Raw genomic sequence first — 20,438 nt, 5'->3', positions numbered from 1 at the left:
AGTCCCTACCCTTAACCTCAATCTGTTCTTCCATGGGGGAAACGGATGTATCTATGACTTTCTAGTTCACAAAGTATTTTTGTATCCAGTATCTCATTTGTTCCTTTCAATGACCTCAAGAAGTACTTAGATCCTATCATCCCCTTTCTGCTCATTAAAAACTTAGGACTCAGAAAGGTCATGGTTAAGTAACTGGTGCTCGGTTCACAGGGTGCTATCATGGATGATAACACCTCTAGTTGCCATCATGAAGCAGAATTCTGGGCTCTTTACACCATTACCTCGAATCCTCTCAACAACAGCCCAGAGAGGAATTTATAATCCCCATTCTATAGCCGAAGAAACTGAGGATAAGAGGCCTCAGTTTCAATCACTACAAAAAAAAAAAAAAAAAAAAAAAACACACACACACACAACAAAATCTAATTAATTAATAAGCCAAAAACCAGAGCTAGGACTGGAACCCCATGCTGTCTTCTAACTTCAAATCTGTCGCCTGAACTCACCCTCCATGTTCCTCAAACTCCCACTAATACCTTAGGAGGAAAGCTAAAGGGGCTACGATATGACAAAGAAGTCAATCAACCCTCCTACAAATTTCATCTCTTTCAAAGTCCAAATGAGAACAGTGAAGCAAAAAGAGCTGAAATCAAAAGACAGGAAAGACCTCCCAACTGTCAAGTAGCTGGGTGACACTGGCGTAACAAGCTCATAATTCTTTGTTTTCAGGACCAAAGATGGGAGGTCAAGCAGAGTGGAGACAGGGGATTGGCCAGCATGACTCTAATAATAATACTTATATTATTAATTATATAATATTGATAGCTAATACGTGATGAGGTACATTACACCAGACCCTTTACTAAATGCTAAGTATTTACATTAGGTTAAATCTTCACAATATCCATGCGATGGGCGTTTTACAGAGAAGAAAAGTCAGGCCGGAGAGACTGTCACATGATTAGTAAGCAGTAGCTGGGATTTAAACAGGCAGGTTGACTCCTGAGCGCTCCTGTCCCCATTAGGGTCAGGTTCCTGCACCCACCTTGGGAGAGGTGATCTTGATGTAAACAATGATGGGGGCCAGTGAGGTCTTGGAAAGCTGGGCAGGGTGGTTGATGGTGTCAGCGTCCAAAGCAACCAACTGAAGGGTCCGTGCCAGCTCGAAGATTCGCTCGATCTCACTCTGAACCTCAGCTAGGGGACATGGAGTCATAGGGAAGGGGGAATGTAAGGGAGTCCCTCCAGGACCCAGTGGGTAGAGAGAATACTTCTGGAGATGCCCTCCCCACCCTCTCTCCCCTCCCACATCTGGCCCCAGAGAGGGGGTGTGAGGGGTGAGCTCACCCAGGCTGGAGCGTGTGTTGGAGCGCTCGATGATGATGTGTTTGCTGGGGTTGTTGAGGACTGAACGCTTAGCCAGGGAAATGTCTGCTGTAACACGAGTGATGGAGATCCTGGGGACGGGGCAAAGGGATTCAGGGGTCAGGGTGGGTGAGGATGTCCTGCCCACTCCCCAGGCTCCAAGACTGCCTCCTATCCCTCAGTCCCAAGTGTCCCAAGATCCTGCCCATCCCAGCAGCAGAGGACCACAGTGGGAGTGGGAAGCTAGCTCCCAGGGTCTTACCTGCCATCAAACCGATGCTTCAAGAAGTCAAATAAAGCTTTCTGCATCATGTCTGTAACCTGAGGGTGGTGGTTGGCGTGGAGGAGGAAAAGTCAGACATTTAAAGCCACTCAGAAAGAGTGGGCTGATGGGTATTTGCACCCTCACGTTCCATTTTTTTCTTAAATTCCTGAGATAAATGGGCCCCTGGCCAGGAAGGGGAGGTGCTTCTGAGTCTGAGGGACCTCCAATGGGCTCTCTGATTCCAAAGGTCCTTCTTTCTAGGTGGTATCTCTGGGAGGACTCTTATAGGGGGTAGGGTTGGGAGGGACTAGACCCTTCTGAGTAGGTCTCCCTGTGGGTTGGACCCTTTGGGGAATTTCTCTGAAGGTCTGTAGCCTTCCAAGGAAGACACCCTGGGAACCTGGGTCCTTCTAGGGGACCACTCTGGCATCTGAACCCCTTTTTGGAGCCTCCCTGGAGACCTGGGTCCCTCTGGGTCCTCTCCCTTCTAGGGGCACCTACCTCATAGCCCTTGAGCGATGGTCCCACCAGGATGATGGGCCTCATGGAAGGCACCACGTCATAGGGGGGCACATGCTCTGTCTGGAGGGGAAGCAGGGAGGGGAAACCCCAAAGTGGAGATGGCATTAGCCCCTCTCTCCCAGCCTCCAGGCTCCCCCATGCATCCTTTCCTCCCCCTGGTCCCAGAGCCCAGATGTGGGGATCAGGGTGGGGGTGGGGAGGGATGGCCAGGGAGAACCAGGAAAGGTGGGGGGGGAAATAAGGGCAGATATGGAATGATAGGTGTTAGAGGAGTCCCCTTAAGCTGTCCCAGAGGGGTGGAGAGGAGACACAGAAAAGCTGTGATACTCACGACTTTGCTTCTGTTTGGCTGGAGTCCAGAGGGTTGCCAGAGGGGAGGGAGGGGAGAAGGAGGAAGGAAGCACCCAGGCAGGGGCAGAAGGCAAGGAAAGAGCCAGGACAAGAGAGGGAGGGAAAGCGGGCAGACGAGGAGAGATAACAGGGCATGCGTGTTAGTGACAGACAGAGCCAGAGAGGGGGTGGGACCCCATGCCAAGGGGGAGTCAGAGATGGCCCCGGATCAGGGCTGGGAGCAGGACTGATAGTCTAGTGAACTTGGGAATATTCGGACATACTAAGACCCCCTTTCTTTGTCTTGAAAAAGAGCTGAGAAGGGTGACAGCCCCTAATTTGGTGCCTATCTCCTGCCCCCAGTACAGGCCAACCAGTCCATTTTAAGGGTTCCCTTAACTATCCTGCTCTGCAGCCAGTAGATCCCCACATGCCCACCCTAGTCCCATGGAATCCGAAAAGGGCAAAGAAAGGTCACCATTTCACTCTCCCCTTCACATGCAGGGGTAGAGGACAAATGTGGAATATTCTACCGGGTAGCAAGGGGAAAGGTCAGTTTTCATTATCACCAGACCCCGCTTCCAGTGTGTGTGTGTGACGGGGGAGGCAGCCTTCCAAGGGAAGGGGTGCTTCGACTGCAAGCACCATTCCTTCCTGCAGAGTGGGCCAGGGTGGGGTTATGTGTAGAAATGGATGTGCCTGTCCTCTGTGCCATCCTACCCCTCCCTCCTCCTCAGCAGGAAGCCTTAATCTCCACGGAATCAGGCTGGTACCACATCTGAACCCATTCCAGCCCTCTCCCCTACCAAAAAGCTGGGCCCTGACCCCCTCCCCTCTTTTAAGAACCCAGTAAGAATTACCTTCTTAAAGAAGGGGATGCGTTTGCCATGGGGTGGCGGGGTGGTGACACTGCTAACACTAGTCTTGGCAGAGCCGCAGTGCTCCCCAAGCTCTGCCTCCTCATCCTCTAACTCTAGGGGGTCTAGTTCAAATGCTAAGTTAGTCATTTCATTACCTGGACCGGAGAGTCAGAAGAGAGGGAGGAGAGAGGCGAGGTGGGGAGGAGTGAGATGGACGTGGAGACACAAATACAAAACGCAGGGATGGGATGGGGAAAAAAGAAAGAAGAGGTGAATGGAACAGGGCTGGGAGAAATGAATGGGGGGTACGGGTAGGGGAGTCAGGCAGAGAGATGGAGCTACTGAAGAAATGGGAGAGGAGAGACATGAGAGGATGGGCGCTCACAGGCCCAGTTGTGGGGTGTCCTACTCTTCATGGAGAGAGGACCACAGGATGTGTTGGGAAGACTCAAGATTGGGGTGCTCCCTACTTCAGGGAAAGGAGAGGAAAGGCAGTGGGGAGACTACCCCACCCAGGAGCTCCCCCCCACTCTCTGGGGAGGTGGCAGCTCTTACCACTGGCAGGGGGCGTGGGGCGGCGGGTGCCAGTCACCACGTCTCCCAGACTGGAACTGGAGTTATCACCTGATTTGCTGTGTGGGAAGAGAGGCAAATGGAGCTGTGAGCAAAGGGGTGGGTGTGAAGGTGGGGGAATCTTGTTCTCTCACATGCTGCCCTGCCCCAAGATTCTCCAGCCCCAACTGGTGATGCCACAGGCAAATCTGTGCCCTCTAGGTAATAGGTCAACCCCTGAGGCCTAGTCCTGGCTAGGATGGCCTTTCCCAGGGTTGGCAGTGCCCCGCCCCCAGCCAGACACCTGGAGCTGAGGCGGTTCTGGCGCAGCTTCTGTTCCTGCAGCAGACGCAGGCTGTCCAGTTTGACAGGGCTAGGGATGAAGCCAACCTCACAGCCCTCCTTCACCAGTCGCCCGATCCACCAGTCATTATTGTATTTCTGCAAACAACAACGGCAGGTGGGTGGGAGAGACCAAGAGGGAAATCGGAGGTGCAAGCCAGCAGCCACTTTCCAGGGGAAACCACTCCCAGACTTGCCTATCCTGCCCAGGGGATGGCACCCTCAAAGAGCCCAGTCCCTGGCTCCAGCCTCTGAGTACAGCCCCCAATTCTCAGGACAACTCCAGGACCAGCATTCTCTTGGGCCACGGAGCCCCACGCCCAGCACATCCCTGTTCCAAGTCCTTCCTCTCTACACGTGTCCACCCTGCCCTGGAATGGCAGGGAGAGAAGTAAATGCTGGTACCTACATGAGCCTGGAAAACTGTCACTCCACTTAAGAGGCCTCATCAGCATGTATAGCTTCCTGGAGAAGTCAAATTCACCAAATCATACTAATTTTTTAATGTCGTTTTACAAATAAATGTATATATATACTTAACATAAAAAAAAAAAGAGGCCTCATCATAACCCTGCCCAACTACCTTGTGACCTAGACATTACCACCCCATTTTTACCAATGAAAAATTAGAGGCTCGGAGAGGTGGAGAGATTTGTCTAAGGTCGCACAGCAGACTCAGCCCAGATTGGCTCAAAAGTCTTTTTCCCACTACAGCTTGGCTGCCCCTCTGCTGGCACCCATTACCCTGCCCTCCCTCCAGATGCCAAGCACTCTCTCCACCTCTTTGATGTGCAGGAAGTCCTTGGGCTCGAAGGTGATGGCCACTCCCTGCACAGGCACCTCATCCCCTGGAGACGGGTTGTAGCCGACATTTGTCCGCACAGCAAATGCCACCGGCTTGGTCTAGAGGAGGCACACAGGGAGGATGACAATCAGAGGATTAAATGATAGTGTAATGCACAACTTCCTGATTGGGGTGGTGATTACGTGGAGGTTTGTTTTGTAAATTATTCATTAAAAGTTACATCGAATGGTTTATGCAGTTTTTTGCTATGTATGCTAAATTACACAATAAAAAATAAAAAATTTAGCCCTCTCGGGGTGGAGAGTACACTGGGGAATGATTAGTATTAGTGGTGGGGTACCCAGAATGACACCCAGAGGAATAATAATAACAACAACAACATTAATAATAATAATGATGATGATGATGATGATAGAAGCCACTGTTTAGTGTGCCAAATACTGTGTACATGTTTCACATGCATTATCTCATTTACTTATCAGAAAAACTCTATGAAATATTCTTCTCTTCATTTTAATGAATGAAGAGATTAAATTCAGAAAGGTTAAGTGACTTGCCTAGGATCACACAGCTAGTAAGAGTCAGCCTAGGAAGCTTGACTCCAGTAAGAAACGTAAATTTTTAGCATTTCTCAAGCTCCTATTATGTGTGAAAACAGTATTAGACACTGATTATACTGTATAAGGAGGCAGGTGCTATAGCCCACATTTTACAGGTGAAAGACAGGCATATTGAGGCCCAGGGGTACACCAGCTAGGAACTGGCTGGGCCAGGACTTGACCCTGGGTCTGTCCAGGCTGTCTCTAAGGCCTGGGGTGGGGAAAATAGGCCAGCACAGCCCCCTCTTTTTTCTCACCTTGGCTTTCTCGAGCTGGGCTAATGCCTGGCGCTCTGCCTCCTTCCTTAAGGCTTCCCGGTCCTCTTCCAGAGACACATCAGAGTCCGATGGACGGCTAGTGTAGGACTCCGCTGAGCCCTGAAAACAGACAGGGCCAGCTCAGGGCCAATGCTGCTTCCTCAGCTCCTGGGCCTCAGAAGGCATGTAGGTGCCACCCATCATGGATGCCTCAAGCCCAGCCAGGCCAGCATGATGCCACAGGGCTAGGAGAAGGTGATATTAAATGAGAAGAAGTATAGACGGAGGTTTGTAGGCCCCCAGGAAGAGTGTGGCCCTATGAAGGGTGATAGCAGCAAGCCAGGGGTTAAGGCAGGTCCAAGGACAGCTGCTTGGGGCCCAGGGAGGGGTGGGAACCTGATAGGGGCAAAGCTCAGGAGAGAAGTGCCAGGGACAAGTCTCCACTTCCTGCTCCTCCTTCCCTCTCCTGCCCCCGACACCGGCTGAGATAGACTCAGCAGAAGCCCAGTGGGTCCCTCCAGGGACCGTAGCCACCAGCATAGCCCTGAGCTTTCTGCACTGTTGGCAGTGGGCAGCCCGCTCGGTATGATGGGATCATCAAAAATTATGCTATCTTCTGCTCAAGGGTAAGGAAAGAGAGAATCCTACCTCCTCTGCCAGAATCAGGGGAGTACCAACCTTCGGACTCTCATAAGGCACAAAAGAGAGTCCAAGATTCCTGGGGCGGTACAGGCAGAAGAGGCAAGTTAAGAGCAGAACATGGGGCAGGCCCTTCCCCAGTTCTAGGGCTACCGGTGCCAGGGTTAAGGCCAGCTCAGAAGTCTGAGTGTACCAGGAAGCTAGCCTTGACCACACTGACCATCTCAGAGCACAATTCCTTCAGGGATGCAGGCACATGTGCGAGACACACAGCCTGTCTAGACCCGAAGTGTGAATGAACATGCTTACTCATGGGTGTGCTTGGATGTGCAACTTCAAGTGTGTTTAGGAGGGTGCGTTTCATGGTATGTGCTGGATATGCATAATTGAATACAGACAGATACACATGAGAGCACACAAGGGGCACCCTGGGTGTCAGTGTCCCTGAGGGTGTGCAACACTTGAGGGCACGAGCCAGTAAATGTGGATTTGTGTCACTGTGCAGCAGTGCTGTTGCTATGAGGGGAGGGTGGTGACGTATGAAAGAACAGGACTGCAGAGATGGGGGGGTTCTTTTCTGAGGGCATGAAATGGTCATTTAGCCAGAAATGCCCATTAACTTGGTATGGAGGGGACCTGAGATAGAAAACAATGTCCCACCTTCCCTGGAGGGCCCTGGTCATTAACTAGGGCAGTTGCCCATCCTTTTTCCAGCCAAATCATGAAAATAGGAGACTCTTAAGAGAAAAGACTGGAGGTGGGGGTGAGGTCAATTGAAGCTGGAGGAGAGACAAAGAGACATAAAGGAAGGAGAGTGAAAACCAGCTAACCTATCACTTTTTTACCCCTCCTGATAGGAGCACCCAGCATCAGGGAAACAGACGTGTAGAGAGCCAACGAAACAGGCCCAGAGATAGTGTGGCAGAGATGCACTTACTAACCCAACATACACATGCACACATACGCACACGCACACGCATACACACGCATGCATGCACACAGACATATCAGGAATGGTGAGAGGCAGGGAAACAGTGAGAAGGCAAGGAGACAAGCTGGAATGAAGGTCCCCCCCACCAGCTTTCCTGAGGGGTTGTTCCCACCCACCCCTCCCCATCCCCAGCTCACCACCACGAGGGTCCGGCTGAGCGCCTCCATCCCAGCGCCCTCAGTGCCTGGTCCTGCTGGCCTAGGAGGTGGCCCAAACTGCCTGTTCCCCGAGGGGGCTCAGGTTACAAGCAGAGTTGCTACATGTGCAAACTGCTGGGTATATTTAGCTCAGAGATGTGGCAAGGACTGCACCCCCCTCACTCCCCACCGCCTACTGGGGGTAGTCAGAGCTAGGGAGTTGAGATGAGGAAGGATTGGAGGCTGGGGTCTGACACTTGCACTGCCAAACACTAAGGGAACCAAGGCCCTTTTCTGTCAAGAGGGGTTACCCTAAGTACAGCATCATTCTTCCTAACGCCGGCCCTGGCCCAGTCCTGCAACAGGAGGGATGAGGGATAGATTGAAAAGAGGACTTCCTGTTTGTACACTTAGGAGACACTGGGATAAAAGGTTCCTTTCCTGACCCTCTTAAGTCAGGCCTGTGGTTTGTCAAGTGCTTTGGATATAGAGGAATCAAAAAGAAGGGCCTCACTCCAATCTGTGGTGGATCTGCCTGGCACCACTCTCTCTCTCCTGGCCCAAGGGGGGCTTAACCTCCATGGGGCTCCTCCTCGCTACTGTCTCTGCCCTCATGTGCCCTGCCCATTTTTCTCTTCAACATACTTCTTTTCCTTGTCTGATCCCAAGCCCTTCATGCCTTTTTTGGGTACCAGGCTTTGTTGAGATGCTCTGTAGTCATAGCAACCACATGCCTCTCTCACTGCCTCTCCCTGAGCCTGAGATGGCCTGGGGTTGAGAATTAGAATAGAGATGAGAATGGCATCTTCCTGACTGAGCACAGAAGACCCCAGAAAGCTATTCAGTAACACCCCCCACCCCCGCCTTCAGTCAGGGCTTCTGGGCTAAAGTTCTCTTTAAAGTCAACTCCCTCCTGTCTCTACCCTGCCTCCCTCAACTCGCTTGCTCTGTGCATACTAAAGAACAGTCATATCTGGATGTGAGGAGGACATTTCCCTGACCCATGCCTAACTAGGGCTCCAGGGACTCAAATGTCCTGGCTCCTCATTTCTTAGGACCTGCCTTTACCCCATGCTGTCACAGATTCTGGGGGAGGACATGGAAGCAGACAGCCGGCAGGGGGAGTGGGTGACAGCCTGAAGCAAGCTAGAAGGAGGCAGGCCAGGCTGTCCCTGAATGAGATGACGCAGGCAGGCAGCAGGGGCTGGTGCCTGGTGCTGGGGGAGGGGCTGGGCAAGGGCTGAGGGAGTGGGTGCAGCTGGCATGATATGTAGGACAGGTCATGGGGTGTCAAGGTGATGTGTGGTTTCGGGCAAATGACAAATGACATGGAGGAAGGTGTCTGGAGAAAGCCTCAGACCCAGCTTCCCAGTGCTGGGGTCCATCAACCAGCCACCTCCCTCCTCTCAGCCTCCCCATTACCTGGCGGACAAAGCTGTTGGATGTTGTATCTGAGGATGTGCTCCCATCCGACCTTTTGAACCGCCCTTTCCTCTTGCTGTATTTGCCCTGGAGAAGCCAGGAAGGAACAAGAGTGAAATCAGAAAGGCCCTTTCCCAACCTTCATCCATCCCATCAAGCCCAGAACTATAGCCAAGCCTTGGCAATATCATTCCCTGATCCTGATCTGAACAGACCCCCCATCTTCTTCCTGATATGGTACAGCCTCAAGAGGAGGGAAGGCCCGGACCACAGCCATGGAGTGGGGGACAGTGCAAGAGAGCCCTAGAAAGTACACACAGAAACCCCCAAACCAAGCCAGAGAAGCTGGTAAGGGGTGAGGGGAAGGCGCTTAGTAGCTGGAGGCTCATTAGACAGCAAAGCTAATTAAGATGCTGGGCAGGCTGCAGAGGCCTGGGGGAAGGGAGAGGCTGCCTGCAGTGCTGGGTGGGGGGGCAGACGGAGAGAGCTGGGGAAAGTTCCCCCTTCCCCCACAGCTGGAGCAGAGGGGGCGCTGAATGTGCCCGTGGCCCCCAGGGAGAAGAGGAATCACCAACTGCCAAGGGGGCCCAGTTTGGCTTTTCTCATGCCCAACTCTTGCTTTCCTTTTTCTCAGAGTGGGGAGGGTAGTGGCAGCTCTCAGCACTTGGAGACCCAAAACTAGATTTCCAGGGAGGGGGTGTGGAAAGGTATTTGGAAAGTAAACATCTAACCCCAATCCCGGCGCACTGCCATGGGGCAGATTTAGCTACTGGAGAGGGGGGTGAGAAAAAGCAGGACTTTTTCTCGGCCCCCTCCTCACAGTCACTGTGATCATACTCCTCCCCAAGGGGGCAAGAGAGATCAAGAACCTACCCTCTAACCCGCAGCTGCCACTGCCTACATCCTGTTCCCATGGTACCTTCCAGGCTGCATCAATCTAAATGCCCCTTGGCTGTGCCCCAAGACATGGCCTAGAACACAGCCCCCAGAGATCCCTGGGGTAGGCTGGCTCAGTCTCACTGGCTAGGCTCCTGATTTGGCTGGAATGGACACTGCCTGACCACTCAAGCAGCCACACATTCAGGTATTTCCAGGACGTCTATAAAGGGGGCTGTTTCTTTGCCCTCCCCAACTCACATACACACATTGGCCCAGGACAGTCCAGAGAAGCGGGTGATGAGTGAGGCTTCAGGCTCTCCAAGCCCCTGCCCTAGCCTGCATCCTAGAGTTTCTTTACCAAAGAAGGTAGATAAGCAACCACCAGACTAGGGGCTCTGGTTCCTTGAACCTGAGTGCAAGAAGGATGGGTAGATGGGAGAGAAGGGCACCCGGGAACCCCAGAATCCTCCTTCTCATTCCCCTCTTCAAACTAGACATATACCCAAACTCTAGGATTAAGGATCCCCATGAACTTGAGGATTCTCCACTGAGTTCCAGACTCTCACACCACCACCACCACAACCACCACCCCAGGCTGAGAAAAGGGAGTGGCAACCAGAGGGACAAGGAACAGCTGAAAGAAAGGCCCCAGTCAGCTGCCTCCCAGGCTCCAAGGGGCCTGGGGTGGAGAAGGAAGGTATTTTTAGGTCTGACCTGACCTCCCCCAAGCCATGCACACACATTCCCTTGAACCACATTATCATGGTGGTTACAGTTGCTCCAGGCTGGCCACGGCAAGAAAATAGTTAATGTTATCCCAGCCCTGGGGTGTTGCCAGATGAGAGAACATATCCCACAGAAATCCCCTGGCAGGACCACCCTAGATCCTGCTGATCAATCTAAGGGCACCCACGACACCCAAGAAAAACCCTTTCTGGGGGTAATCCATGGGCACAGGAAAAGTGTGAGGAGGGGTGAGGCGGCAGACCTCCTCTCCCAGGTAACACAGCTTCTTCCCCTCCAGAACCGTGAGTTGGCATCCATCCAACTTTCCAAACTTTGGAGGCGTTTTTCCGAGGCTGGGGGTAAGGGGTGGGGAGAGATAACATGGGTGTTGGGGCAGAGGAGTTGGTCCAATATAGGGGTGTAGCCGAGGTGGCTGGAATGGAGGCCTGGCCCCTTCCCCACTCCAGGACCAGAATCTGCGGCTCTGAAGGCCTGCTGGCGCCGCCCTCTGACTATCGCTTCGGCCATCTCCCAGTGCCACCCCCGCCCCACCCACCCCCGCCCTGCGCCCCTGAGCGTGCTCTGCGTCGCCCCCTTAGCCTGAGCTCGCTCTCTAGCCTCCCTCAACCCCGGGATACCCCCACTCTCAACCCAAAGGAGCCGGTATCTAAGCATCAGGAACCCTGAACGCGGGGGAAACGAGGAGCCGAGGGTGACAAGCGGCCCGAGCTCCCCCTCCCCACTCCGCAAAACCGCAGCCTAACTCCAGGCCAAGCGCCCATCAATCATGAACCTGCAGGGACGGGGGTGCACAGACGCCCTCTTCCCTCCGTACCGGGCGCATAACCCCTTCCTCCCCAGCGCCCACAAAGCCAACCCCACAAGGTCCGCAGGAGGAGCCCCCTTCCCTTGGCCCGGCCACCACACCTCACCTGTGGGCTGGGGTCGAAGACCTCCATAGGAATCTCTTGGGAGGGTGGGTAAGGGCCCCGGGACATGCTGGTCTTCTGGACCATGGAGAGGAGCCTCCCCTCCGGCCGCTGGCCCGGCCCAGCCGGGCGCCCTTAGCGCCTAAGAGGCCGTCGGAACTGAGAGCAGAGCGGCGCAGCCAACACCGGATCCAGCCACCTGGCCCGGCCTGCGGTTGCCCTCTTCCTGCCTTCCCTCCCTTCTCCAGCTCTCTCTTCTGCTGCCGCCGCCTCCTCCTCCGCCCCTGAAGGCTCAGCATCTCCCCCCGCCTGCTCCGCTCCCCTCCAACCCCTCCTTCCTCCCTCCCTCCGCCCGCCCCGGCCCCGCCCCCCGCAGCCCCTCCGCTGGCTCCGCACAGACAATGGGAGGGTGGCCGAAGGAAGTCACGCCCCTCCTGGCTCTGGAGCCCGGCACGCGCTAGCCTCCGACTGTCCTGCGGTGAGGGCGGCCCACTCTGCCAGGGCGGGGGTGGGAAGTAGAAACTCTCCTTGGGACTGGGGGCGGTTGACCAGGGTATGCCAAGCGCTAATGGAGGTGTATCTCAGACTAGCATGACTGGCACCGCGCCCCCTTTCCGTCCCAAAGCGTTCTTCCTAACGGGTCTCCGTTCCATTCCAGCTTGGCCCATCAGAACTTCCCGGACCTGGTGATCTTGGGACCCAGTTTTAACTCCTTTCTCCCCTGTGTGATCCCAGGCCTTCTTGAACCAAACAGAAAGGCCCCTTCCCCTTTAACTTCGTGTCGAAGGGCAGGAGGCCGAGGCTGGGATGGGAAGTGTGTCCAAAGGAATTCCCAGCCAGAGACTGCAACAAGAAATCCCAGGGACTCAAGAATCCTTTTGCCTTAGTCACTAGTATCCCTCAGGCCTTTCCAAAAGGCCAGGAGTGAAGCTGGGTGAGGTCCTTGTACCTTGGAAGAGAGAAAAAAGAGGAGGAAGAAATGCGGAGCTGAGATAGGCGAGACTGACTAAAATCAAATCTAATGACCTTTGACCTAGAATTGCTCCTTCATCCTTGATTTGGGGACAGATATCCAAGACCTGGACCTAAAGTGATCTGTGGAGAGAAAAGAAGTAGGGGATTATGCCAATTTGGGGTGGATGAGAGAGAAGGGCTCTCTCTGGTCAGGTGACCCTGGACAAATCACTAAATCTTTTGTATAAAATAGGGTGTAGCGTGTCTTTGTCACTGGGATTATTGGGAGGATGAGGGAGAATGAAATTAAATAATGGACTGCTGGGGCTTTTGGTGATGTTGTAAGGTGCTGTGCAAGGGTCAGTCATGACAGGAGGTCCTGTTACCTCCCTCCTCTAGCCCTTCCCTTGCTTCACAAAGAGGAGAGGTAAGGAGTAGAATGAATATTTGCCCAGGTTCATTGATCCTAATATAAGGCCAGCCTGTTGTGTTGTGCTAGAAGGGAGACTAGAATAGACTTAGTCTTCTTCCTCACCTTAGGTTCTTCAAAAAATGGATAGCCAGCCTGTTTCTCTGATCACATCACTGTGAGAGAAAGTGTGGATGAAGCCCAATAGTGCTGCTCCATGAACAGATCCAACCTTGAACAGTGGTCCCATCTGCCTCTTGGGCACAAGGGAGCCTGGATGAGAGAGAGAGCATGAATTTTGCAGTCAGAAAAATCTGGGTTTTCAGTTTCTGCTACCTCACTTAGCTGCAAATTGAGGATGACACTAATTGTGTTGTGAGGAAGTGGCATAAATTGTGTTCTTCTTTTTCTCTTTTTGATCTTTTGAGCTCTCTTTAGCAGCCAAGAAAATTCAGACAGAGATGGGGTGATCAGCTGGAGCCAACCAAGCAAGGAGTTGGAGGCAGAACTCAGAATATTCTCCTTGGGTTTTTGCATTGGGTACTCCAGACCGGGAAGAAAGAACAAGGGGTTGTCCCATCATTAGAACTTTTTAACTTTCACAACTATGCATTCACCCAACCAATGTACTATTTCTCAAGTGCTTACTATGTGTAAAGCTCAGAGTATGCAGTAGTGTGAGCAAAAGACTGGTTCCCGCCATCAACGAACTTGTTGTCTTAATGCTGTCCTTAGCAAGTTGCAAACATTAATTCATGTGATTTTCACAACTGGATGATGGCATTATTAGGATTAGGTACACTTTACAGAGGACATACTAAGATTAAGGATAGCACTGGTGCAAAAACAAACTAATATCTTTGGTGATCTATTCTGCACTCCAGAGGCTGCCAATCTACTGAGAGCGTGAATATAAGATTGTTTTTGTCTGATATCTGCCTCATTATTTTCACTCTAATTTTTTGTTGGCCAATAAAACACCCTTCCAGAAAATACCCGACGCCTGCAAGGAGTAGGCCACTCTAGCAAAATCCACTCATCCCGCCTGCGCAATACAGCGTGCTTCCGGCTTCCACTACCCACGTGATCAGGCACCCTCGCTGCGCGTGCCTAGTAGGAAGTAGGACTATACCACTTTGCCTTACCAAAGGGGTATAGTTCCTATGTTTTTAAGTTTAAAAACTATTCCCGCTATTAGGCTTTCTATTATCTCGAGTCTTTACACGGGATAAGTAAGTTTAAGGGTGGCAAAAGATGAAAGGACCAGAGGGAATACGGGCGAAAGCAGAGCGAGGGTTGGCCTCTCCCCTTCACAAATAATGGGAGGAGCCTGGCAAGAGGGAGTTCTTTCCTTTCGCCGCTGCGGTCGCAGCCATGAGGTGAGTTACGGCGGGTCTCCGAGCTGGTTTAATACCGGCCACCGCGAGACGGCGGGGCTCGGTACCGTGGCCCCTGGTGGGGGAGATGAGGTGGAGGCAATCCTGAAGCGGCCGGTCCCAGAGCTTGTGGTAGGCCGGAGCACACTAGGCCCCAGCCTTGGGAGAATGGGGGTGGGGGAGCGTCTCGGGAACTCTTAAGTCAGGGGCCGGACAGGCCCCGCGCCGCACACATGGCGGGGGCTACCCACGCGGGCAGAGGAAAGGCAGCAGTGGGGACTGGGCCGTCGCCCCCTTACTTGGATGGCGGCCCTGGATCTAAGCTAATCTCTGCTTCCATATGACGTAGGCCCCAGGCTTCTGACTGACGAAAGTGAGGCGATCCCGGGCACCCCCGTAGACCGCTCATAAGAAAACTAATGCTAGCTGATAGTAGTTTATTACTGTGATATGACGAAGAAAACGAGCCCAGGAAGCAAAGGACTAAACTAGCAAATCAGACCTACTAGCCTCCGATTCCTCACGCTAAACACTTGTGTTTAGAGCTGAATATCAGAATGGGCAAGTCTACGGCCATGCTACCCTAAACAAGCCCTATCCCCTCTGATCTCAGAAGCTAAGCAGGGTCGGGCTTGGTTAGTACGTGGATGGGAGACCACCTAGGAAGACCAAGTGATGTAGGCGTAAAAAATAAAAAAAAACCATAAGGGATTGTAAGCTGACAAGGTCCTTGCAATCTGTGAGGTGAACCAAGGGTTACCTCGCCTAAAAAAAAATACATCAGAATGGGCATAAGCTCCTCGCTTTATCCTAATTTTGTCCATTATCTTCATTTTCCACAGGAGAAAGATCTTGTTACAGGAAAGATTAATCTGGGAGTTGAACAACATTAGAAGACTTTGAAAGGGGAGATCTGGCTAAGGATGTTCATTCTTGCCCAGGAATAGCTTCCAGGGCCTGACAATGTTTTCTGTTTGTTACAGTATGCTCAGGCTTCAGAAGAGGCTTGCCTCCAGTGTTCTGCGCTGTGGCAAAAAGAAGGTCTGGTTGGACCCCAATGAGACCAATGAAATTGCCAATGCCAACTCTCGTGAGTTTTATGCCCCTTCTTCACCCTACCTCTTCATCCTCTTTAATGAGATGAAAGGTCACAATTGTGTTGATTTTAACAAACCTAGGAAAGTTCATTGGCCAGGTGTGTGTGGTGGGGGTGGGGGGCGGTGTCTTATAAAATGGTGGAGCCACAGATACATGGAGATGCCAGAGGTTCTTTTCCTGACATTTGCCAGAATGACAGGATAGAAGTTAATGGAACTACCCAGTGTTACATTAATGACTTACTAAAGTAAATATTTTGTTTTTTTGTGAAGTATTGATGAAGGGACGGTACAGGGACTAGGCAGTAGAGATGGCCAAGAAAATGGTGAAGTGGGAAGACCTGGCCTCAGACTTAAGTGGAGCCTGTTGGTATATTCATTCTGTTCAGGACCATTGCAGTAGATCTAGGGACCACTGCAATGGGATTTTACAGTGGAGGAGAGAGATTATGAAGGGTTCTTATTAAAACTAGAATTTGTAAGGAAATGCATAGATAGGCCTAGAAGAAGGTTCAAGAGTGACAAAAGTTTGGTTAAGCAAAAGAATCTTTGTCAATATCAGGGAAGTTTTTAACCTTTGTGGTGGTAAAATACGTGCTCAAAAAATCCTAATCTTGTTTTAGAACAGTAGCTAATAAGTGAGACAGGTGGGACCTAAAGGACTAAGCTACATCTATACACTATTTTGATTATCTGTCCTCAAATATATATAGAGAGACAGTATGTTATAAAACATTCAAAAGGGTAGGAAAAAATTTTAATGAGAAATAAAGTTTGAGTATTGCCACCATTTTTGAGACAACTAGGCCAGGGATGTGAGCAATGTCTCCAGCTGTCTTATTTGGATTCTGGGTTGTGGCTGGTGTTCTTGGGGCTGGGCCCCAGCTGACCGACCAGGTGCATTATGTTTTTCCAGGTCAGCAGATTCGGAAGCTGATCAAAGATGGGCTGATCATCCGGAAGCCTGTGACTGTCCATTCCCGAGCACGATGCCGGAAAAACACCTTGGCCCGCAGAAAGGGCAGGCATATGGGCATAGGTAAGTGCAGTCTTCTTTCTCTAAGACTTAAGAAATAATAGATGCTTAAGTTAAGACAGATATATTCCAGATCTTTTTCTTCCTATTCTGTCTCATATTGAACCCTTTGCTTACTCCGTGATTTTTGATGTGTTTTCTCTGCAAATTGGAAAATTGGTACTACTACTGAAGTTGAAAGTATTGGTAGAAAGGGGTCACATTTATTGAGCACCTCCACTATGCCAAGGATTCTACTAGGTACTTAAAAATGTTATCCAATAAATCCTAAAATCACTTTCTAAAGTCAGGATGACTTAGGGAGGTGAAAGTCGCACCACCTTTAAAGCTCCTTCCAGCTTATTGTACTGCCTTGGTGCATGCCCAGTCATATCCACATTGTGTATGAAGTGAATGGAGAAGAATTGCCTTGTTTGTTGTATTTCTTTAAAATTTGAGTAAATGAAAGAACTATATGGGATCATCACCTGCTAAAAACTGACTTGAGACCTAAATACGCTACAGTGGACCTAACTCATCTTCCCTGCAGGTAAGCGAAAGGGTACTGCCAATGCTCGAATGCCTGAGAAGGTAACCTGGATGAGGAGGATGAGAATCCTTCGCCGACTGCTCAGAAGATACCGTGAATCTAAGAAGATTGACCGCCACATGTAAGCACACCCTCCTCTTGGGCCCACCAAGACCCATGTGCTGTGTTGATGGATTGTTTTTTGCATAGATACAAGCTCTCTCATTGGTCTAGTAGTATATCAATAGTCTTTGGAGACAAATGACAACTTTCTATTCTTAACATTCTGTTTCTTGTATTTCCATTTACAAAATATAGTCTCGATGGCTGAAAATGTCAAATTCTAGAAAATATAGCATTCCTACACTTGATGTTAAATTAATATTGTTCTTGAACAGTTAGCCAAAAATTCAATTGATGAATCCAATTTATACTTTTTTGTTACATTAGTATTAGAGACAAGTTCTGTTTAGAAATAATTCTAAGAAGAGTTTTTATAATATTTTCACATTGAAAACGAGTCGGATTTGCTTCAGTCTCAGAACATGTTTATATAAAATTGTCTATTCAGTCCTGTTTTTTTCCCCCCATACATCATCAGGATAATGTAAGAATTTATCTGCCAGACAAGCTCTTCTGTCTAGAAATTGCACAGAAAGTCTGGGGGAAAGTAGTTCCTGCAGCAGTAGAAGAGAGAAAGGAACCCTATACATTAAGGGACCATGTGTGGAAGGGCCAACCTCTGATCCCATCACTGACCAGAACCTCTGCTTCTTATACCCTACAGGTATCACAGCCTGTACCTGAAAGTGAAGGGTAATGTGTTCAAAAACAAGCGGATTCTCATGGAACATATCCACAAGCTGAAGGCAGACAAGGCTCGCAAGAAACTTTTGGCGTGAGTTTCTTCAAGAATGGGTCTCTGTCATGGGGGCAGATTCTTTGACTTTTGTTACAGGGGTTCTTCTGAGACATTTCAAATGTGCCTAATACCTAATTTTCATTAGCATGCAGTCTGTTAGAGGTGTATGCTCTTCTCTCCTGTATATACCACCACACAATCTACTGTCATTGGCAGGGTAGGGACTGTAGGTTAGTTGAAACAAGAGCTCTTGGTGGCCACTCCAACTCATTCCTCAAGCTGACTAGGCTCAAAGGGAAAGGTCTGTGTGTGTGCTTTCATATCATTTCATAGCAGTTCATCTCTTTTCAGAAAACTGACCCATCTTTTCTGTTTCTCAGTGACCAAGCTGAGGCCCGTAGATCTAAGACCAAGGAAGCACGCAAGCGCCGTGAAGAGCGGCTCCAGGCCAAGAAAGAGGAGATCATCAAGACTCTGTCCAAGGAAGAAGAGACCAAGAAATAAAGCACCACCTCTCTTACCTGTACATAGTGGCCTTGGCAATTATATAGATCAATCCTTCAATAAAATAGCTTTCATCTGCCTACCTCTCTGTTCTTCCAAAGTTTCTGGCTGTTTGATGAGTCTTCACTATTTAGAGGGCCAGAACTGAGCACACTGAGTTCTGAGATGCAGACCCTCTCCGGAGTGCCAGTTTTCATTCTTTCCTTGGCTCCTGGCCTCTGATAAGGCTCATGACCCCTCTGTCCATGGAAGAGACGGTTTTTTTACCTTGTTTTAGTGGGACGTGGGGCTTACTTTGAAGGGAGGGAAGGAATGACTTCTACTCAACTTCCGAAGTGCTGTGCTTTAAACTGCCTTTTACAGTAGAGCGTGAGTGGCATTTCAGAAGTGGTCTCAGATATTGGGTGGGAACCAATAGTTGTGACATCAGTTGTCATTGTTTTAAAAACAAAAAACAGAATGCTTACACTTTTCAACTGGGCACTGGGGTCCAAGGTTGAAATCTGCCGTAGAACTCAAAGACAGTGAGAGTTCCAACCACCTCCAGTCAAGAAGCTAATGACACCTGGACTTCACTGACTGCTACCTATGCTTTCTCTAAACAACTTTATTGAAGCTGTCATTTTGAACATTCCAGTTTCTAAACCTTTATGTCCTATCAGGGTTTTGTTCTTTGTTTTCTGTTTTACACTGGTAGATTACAAAGAGAAAGGCTTTTCTCAGAAATTGGAATAAAGGCATGCAACAAAAACTGGTCAGCCATTGTGAGTTGCTTAATGAATTCATATTCTTTTACCAGATAGGAAGGTTTTATTTTGCCACTTAGCAATAATAAGTGCCAATAAATTTTACAATAATGTATCTGCTCTGAGCCAAGTACTTCACATTGATACACTGATTCTAGTCTTAATAACTGTAAAGTAAGGTTTTACCATCTCCATTTTGCAGAAGAGAAAAGTGGTGTGTTGGATTTACACAATTTGAGCTAATGTTGCACTGTTAGGGTGGGAAAAATGGATTCAAGTTATTTAGGAAGTAAGATAAGACTTGGTAGACATTGATTGTAGGGACTGAGGAAGAAGTCTGGCTTGGTCCCCAGGCCTTGAGCTTTGGAGGACTGGGTAGGAGATGCCTTTAGTGATGAGAACCAGTTGTGGGGAGAATGGCTATGTTGAGTGGGTAGCAGTTTGAAGGACGTCCAGGTGGAAGGGGTTGTTTAAATACAGGAGTGTCAACTCGGGTGAGAGGTCTGGGTTGAGAGGAAAGTTGGATAAGAGGGGTCACCTCTATATTAGGCACAGCTAGGACTGGTGTGCCCATCTTGGTTTCCTCCTTGCCCTCTACCCTTCTGAGGAATTTTTGTTTTAGAAACAATGCAAAGGCCAGTTGTGGGCCTTCAGGGGATGTACTGGGCAGATGTTCCCATCTACACTTGCATGGGAAAGGCAGGGCTCAGGTCTTGGGGGCAGCAGACCCATCTCTAGCTCTGCCTCAGTTGTCATCAAGTATGGACAGGGTTGGGGTGGTATGTGTGGTTCAAGGCCGGGAAGCCCAGACTCAGAAATCTCTAGAGGACCTCCACCACCCATGTGAATCAGAGCCTGGGATGAAAGGACACTGGTGAGTTTCCTGTTGCCACTGTAGCAGCCTGTGTGCACTTAATCCTTTAGTTCTTGTTCTAATCATCCTTTGCCATCCCAAGTGGGGGAGCTGTGGCCTAGAATGGGGAAGGGCTTTGGCCAGGCTCCCAGCTTAGAGCATGGGACAGACACCTTCCCAGGCCTGACCAGAGGAGAAAGGGCATTGAAGGCTGCTCCACCTCCAGGGAGCAGAATTAGGTAAGTAAGAAGAATGGGACCTGCAGTGGAGCTCCTGAGCGTGCAGCACGGAAACCAGTTTCCACCCTGGGCCAGAAGATGGTGCTGTTCTCTTCACAGGTTTGCTGCAGGTGTAGGAAACTGCCCACTTTTTTTTTTGTTGGGGGTCGGGGGAGCAGCTTATGGATTGTAGGAGCCTATCTCTTGGGAAGCTTTGGGTTTAGTCATTTCTTTAGTCATTCACCTCAGGCCTGG

At 50.3% G+C, this 20,438-nt stretch overlaps 2 protein-coding genes and 1 pseudogene across 2 annotated transcripts in view; 2 read left to right on the top strand and 1 right to left on the bottom strand.

Annotated features, from left to right (window-relative positions):
* CACNB1 (calcium voltage-gated channel auxiliary subunit beta 1) overlaps window positions 1-11,923 on the bottom strand; it is a 19,399-nt gene extending 7,476 nt beyond the window's left edge. Inside the window, exons 1-11 of the mRNA XM_039873634.1 lie at window positions 11,624-11,923; window positions 9,087-9,173; window positions 5,898-6,017; window positions 5,017-5,139; window positions 4,199-4,335; window positions 3,898-3,974; window positions 3,343-3,497; window positions 2,132-2,212; window positions 1,628-1,686; window positions 1,348-1,457; window positions 1,046-1,197 (exon numbers count right to left, since the gene is read on the bottom strand). Coding sequence (XP_039729568.1) covers window positions 1,046-1,197; window positions 1,348-1,457; window positions 1,628-1,686; window positions 2,132-2,212; window positions 3,343-3,497; window positions 3,898-3,974; window positions 4,199-4,335; window positions 5,017-5,139; window positions 5,898-6,017; window positions 9,087-9,173; window positions 11,624-11,707 — 1,185 coding nt within the window. The 5' untranslated portion in view covers window positions 11,708-11,923. The remainder of the gene's footprint in view (window positions 1-1,045; window positions 1,198-1,347; window positions 1,458-1,627; window positions 1,687-2,131; window positions 2,213-3,342; window positions 3,498-3,897; window positions 3,975-4,198; window positions 4,336-5,016; window positions 5,140-5,897; window positions 6,018-9,086; window positions 9,174-11,623) is intronic.
* A 2,286-nt stretch (window positions 11,924-14,209) lies between these two features.
* Window positions 14,210-18,448, top strand: RPL19 (ribosomal protein L19). Its single transcript, XM_039873633.1, has 6 exons — window positions 14,210-14,362; window positions 15,343-15,449; window positions 16,373-16,495; window positions 17,022-17,142; window positions 17,788-17,898; window positions 18,243-18,448. The coding sequence occupies exons 1-6, from the start codon at window positions 14,358-14,360 to the stop codon at window positions 18,364-18,366; spliced, it is 591 nt and encodes a 196-aa protein (XP_039729567.1). The 5' UTR covers window positions 14,210-14,357; the 3' UTR covers window positions 18,367-18,448.
* Window positions 14,925-15,043, top strand: LOC120611318 (uncharacterized; annotated as a pseudogene).
* Window positions 18,449-20,438: the final 1,990 nt, after the last annotated feature.

The sequence above is a fragment of the Pteropus medius genome, unplaced genomic scaffold, assembly GCF_902729225.1.
Source record: "Pteropus medius unplaced genomic scaffold, Ma_sr-lr_union100, whole genome shotgun sequence".
Taxonomy (NCBI): domain Eukaryota; kingdom Metazoa; phylum Chordata; class Mammalia; order Chiroptera; family Pteropodidae; genus Pteropus; species Pteropus medius.
This window is presented reverse-complemented; position numbering and strand designations above follow the sequence as displayed.

Excerpts from the sequence above, each read along its gene's own strand:
- RPL19 (XM_039873633.1), top strand. Across the intron at positions 15,450-16,372 it reads AATTGCCAATGCCAACTCTC|GTCAGCAGATTCGGAAGCTG; the intron begins GTGAGTTTTATG and ends ATGTTTTTCCAG. Across the intron at positions 17,143-17,787 it reads AAGAAGATTGACCGCCACAT|GTATCACAGCCTGTACCTGA; the intron begins GTAAGCACACCC and ends TATACCCTACAG.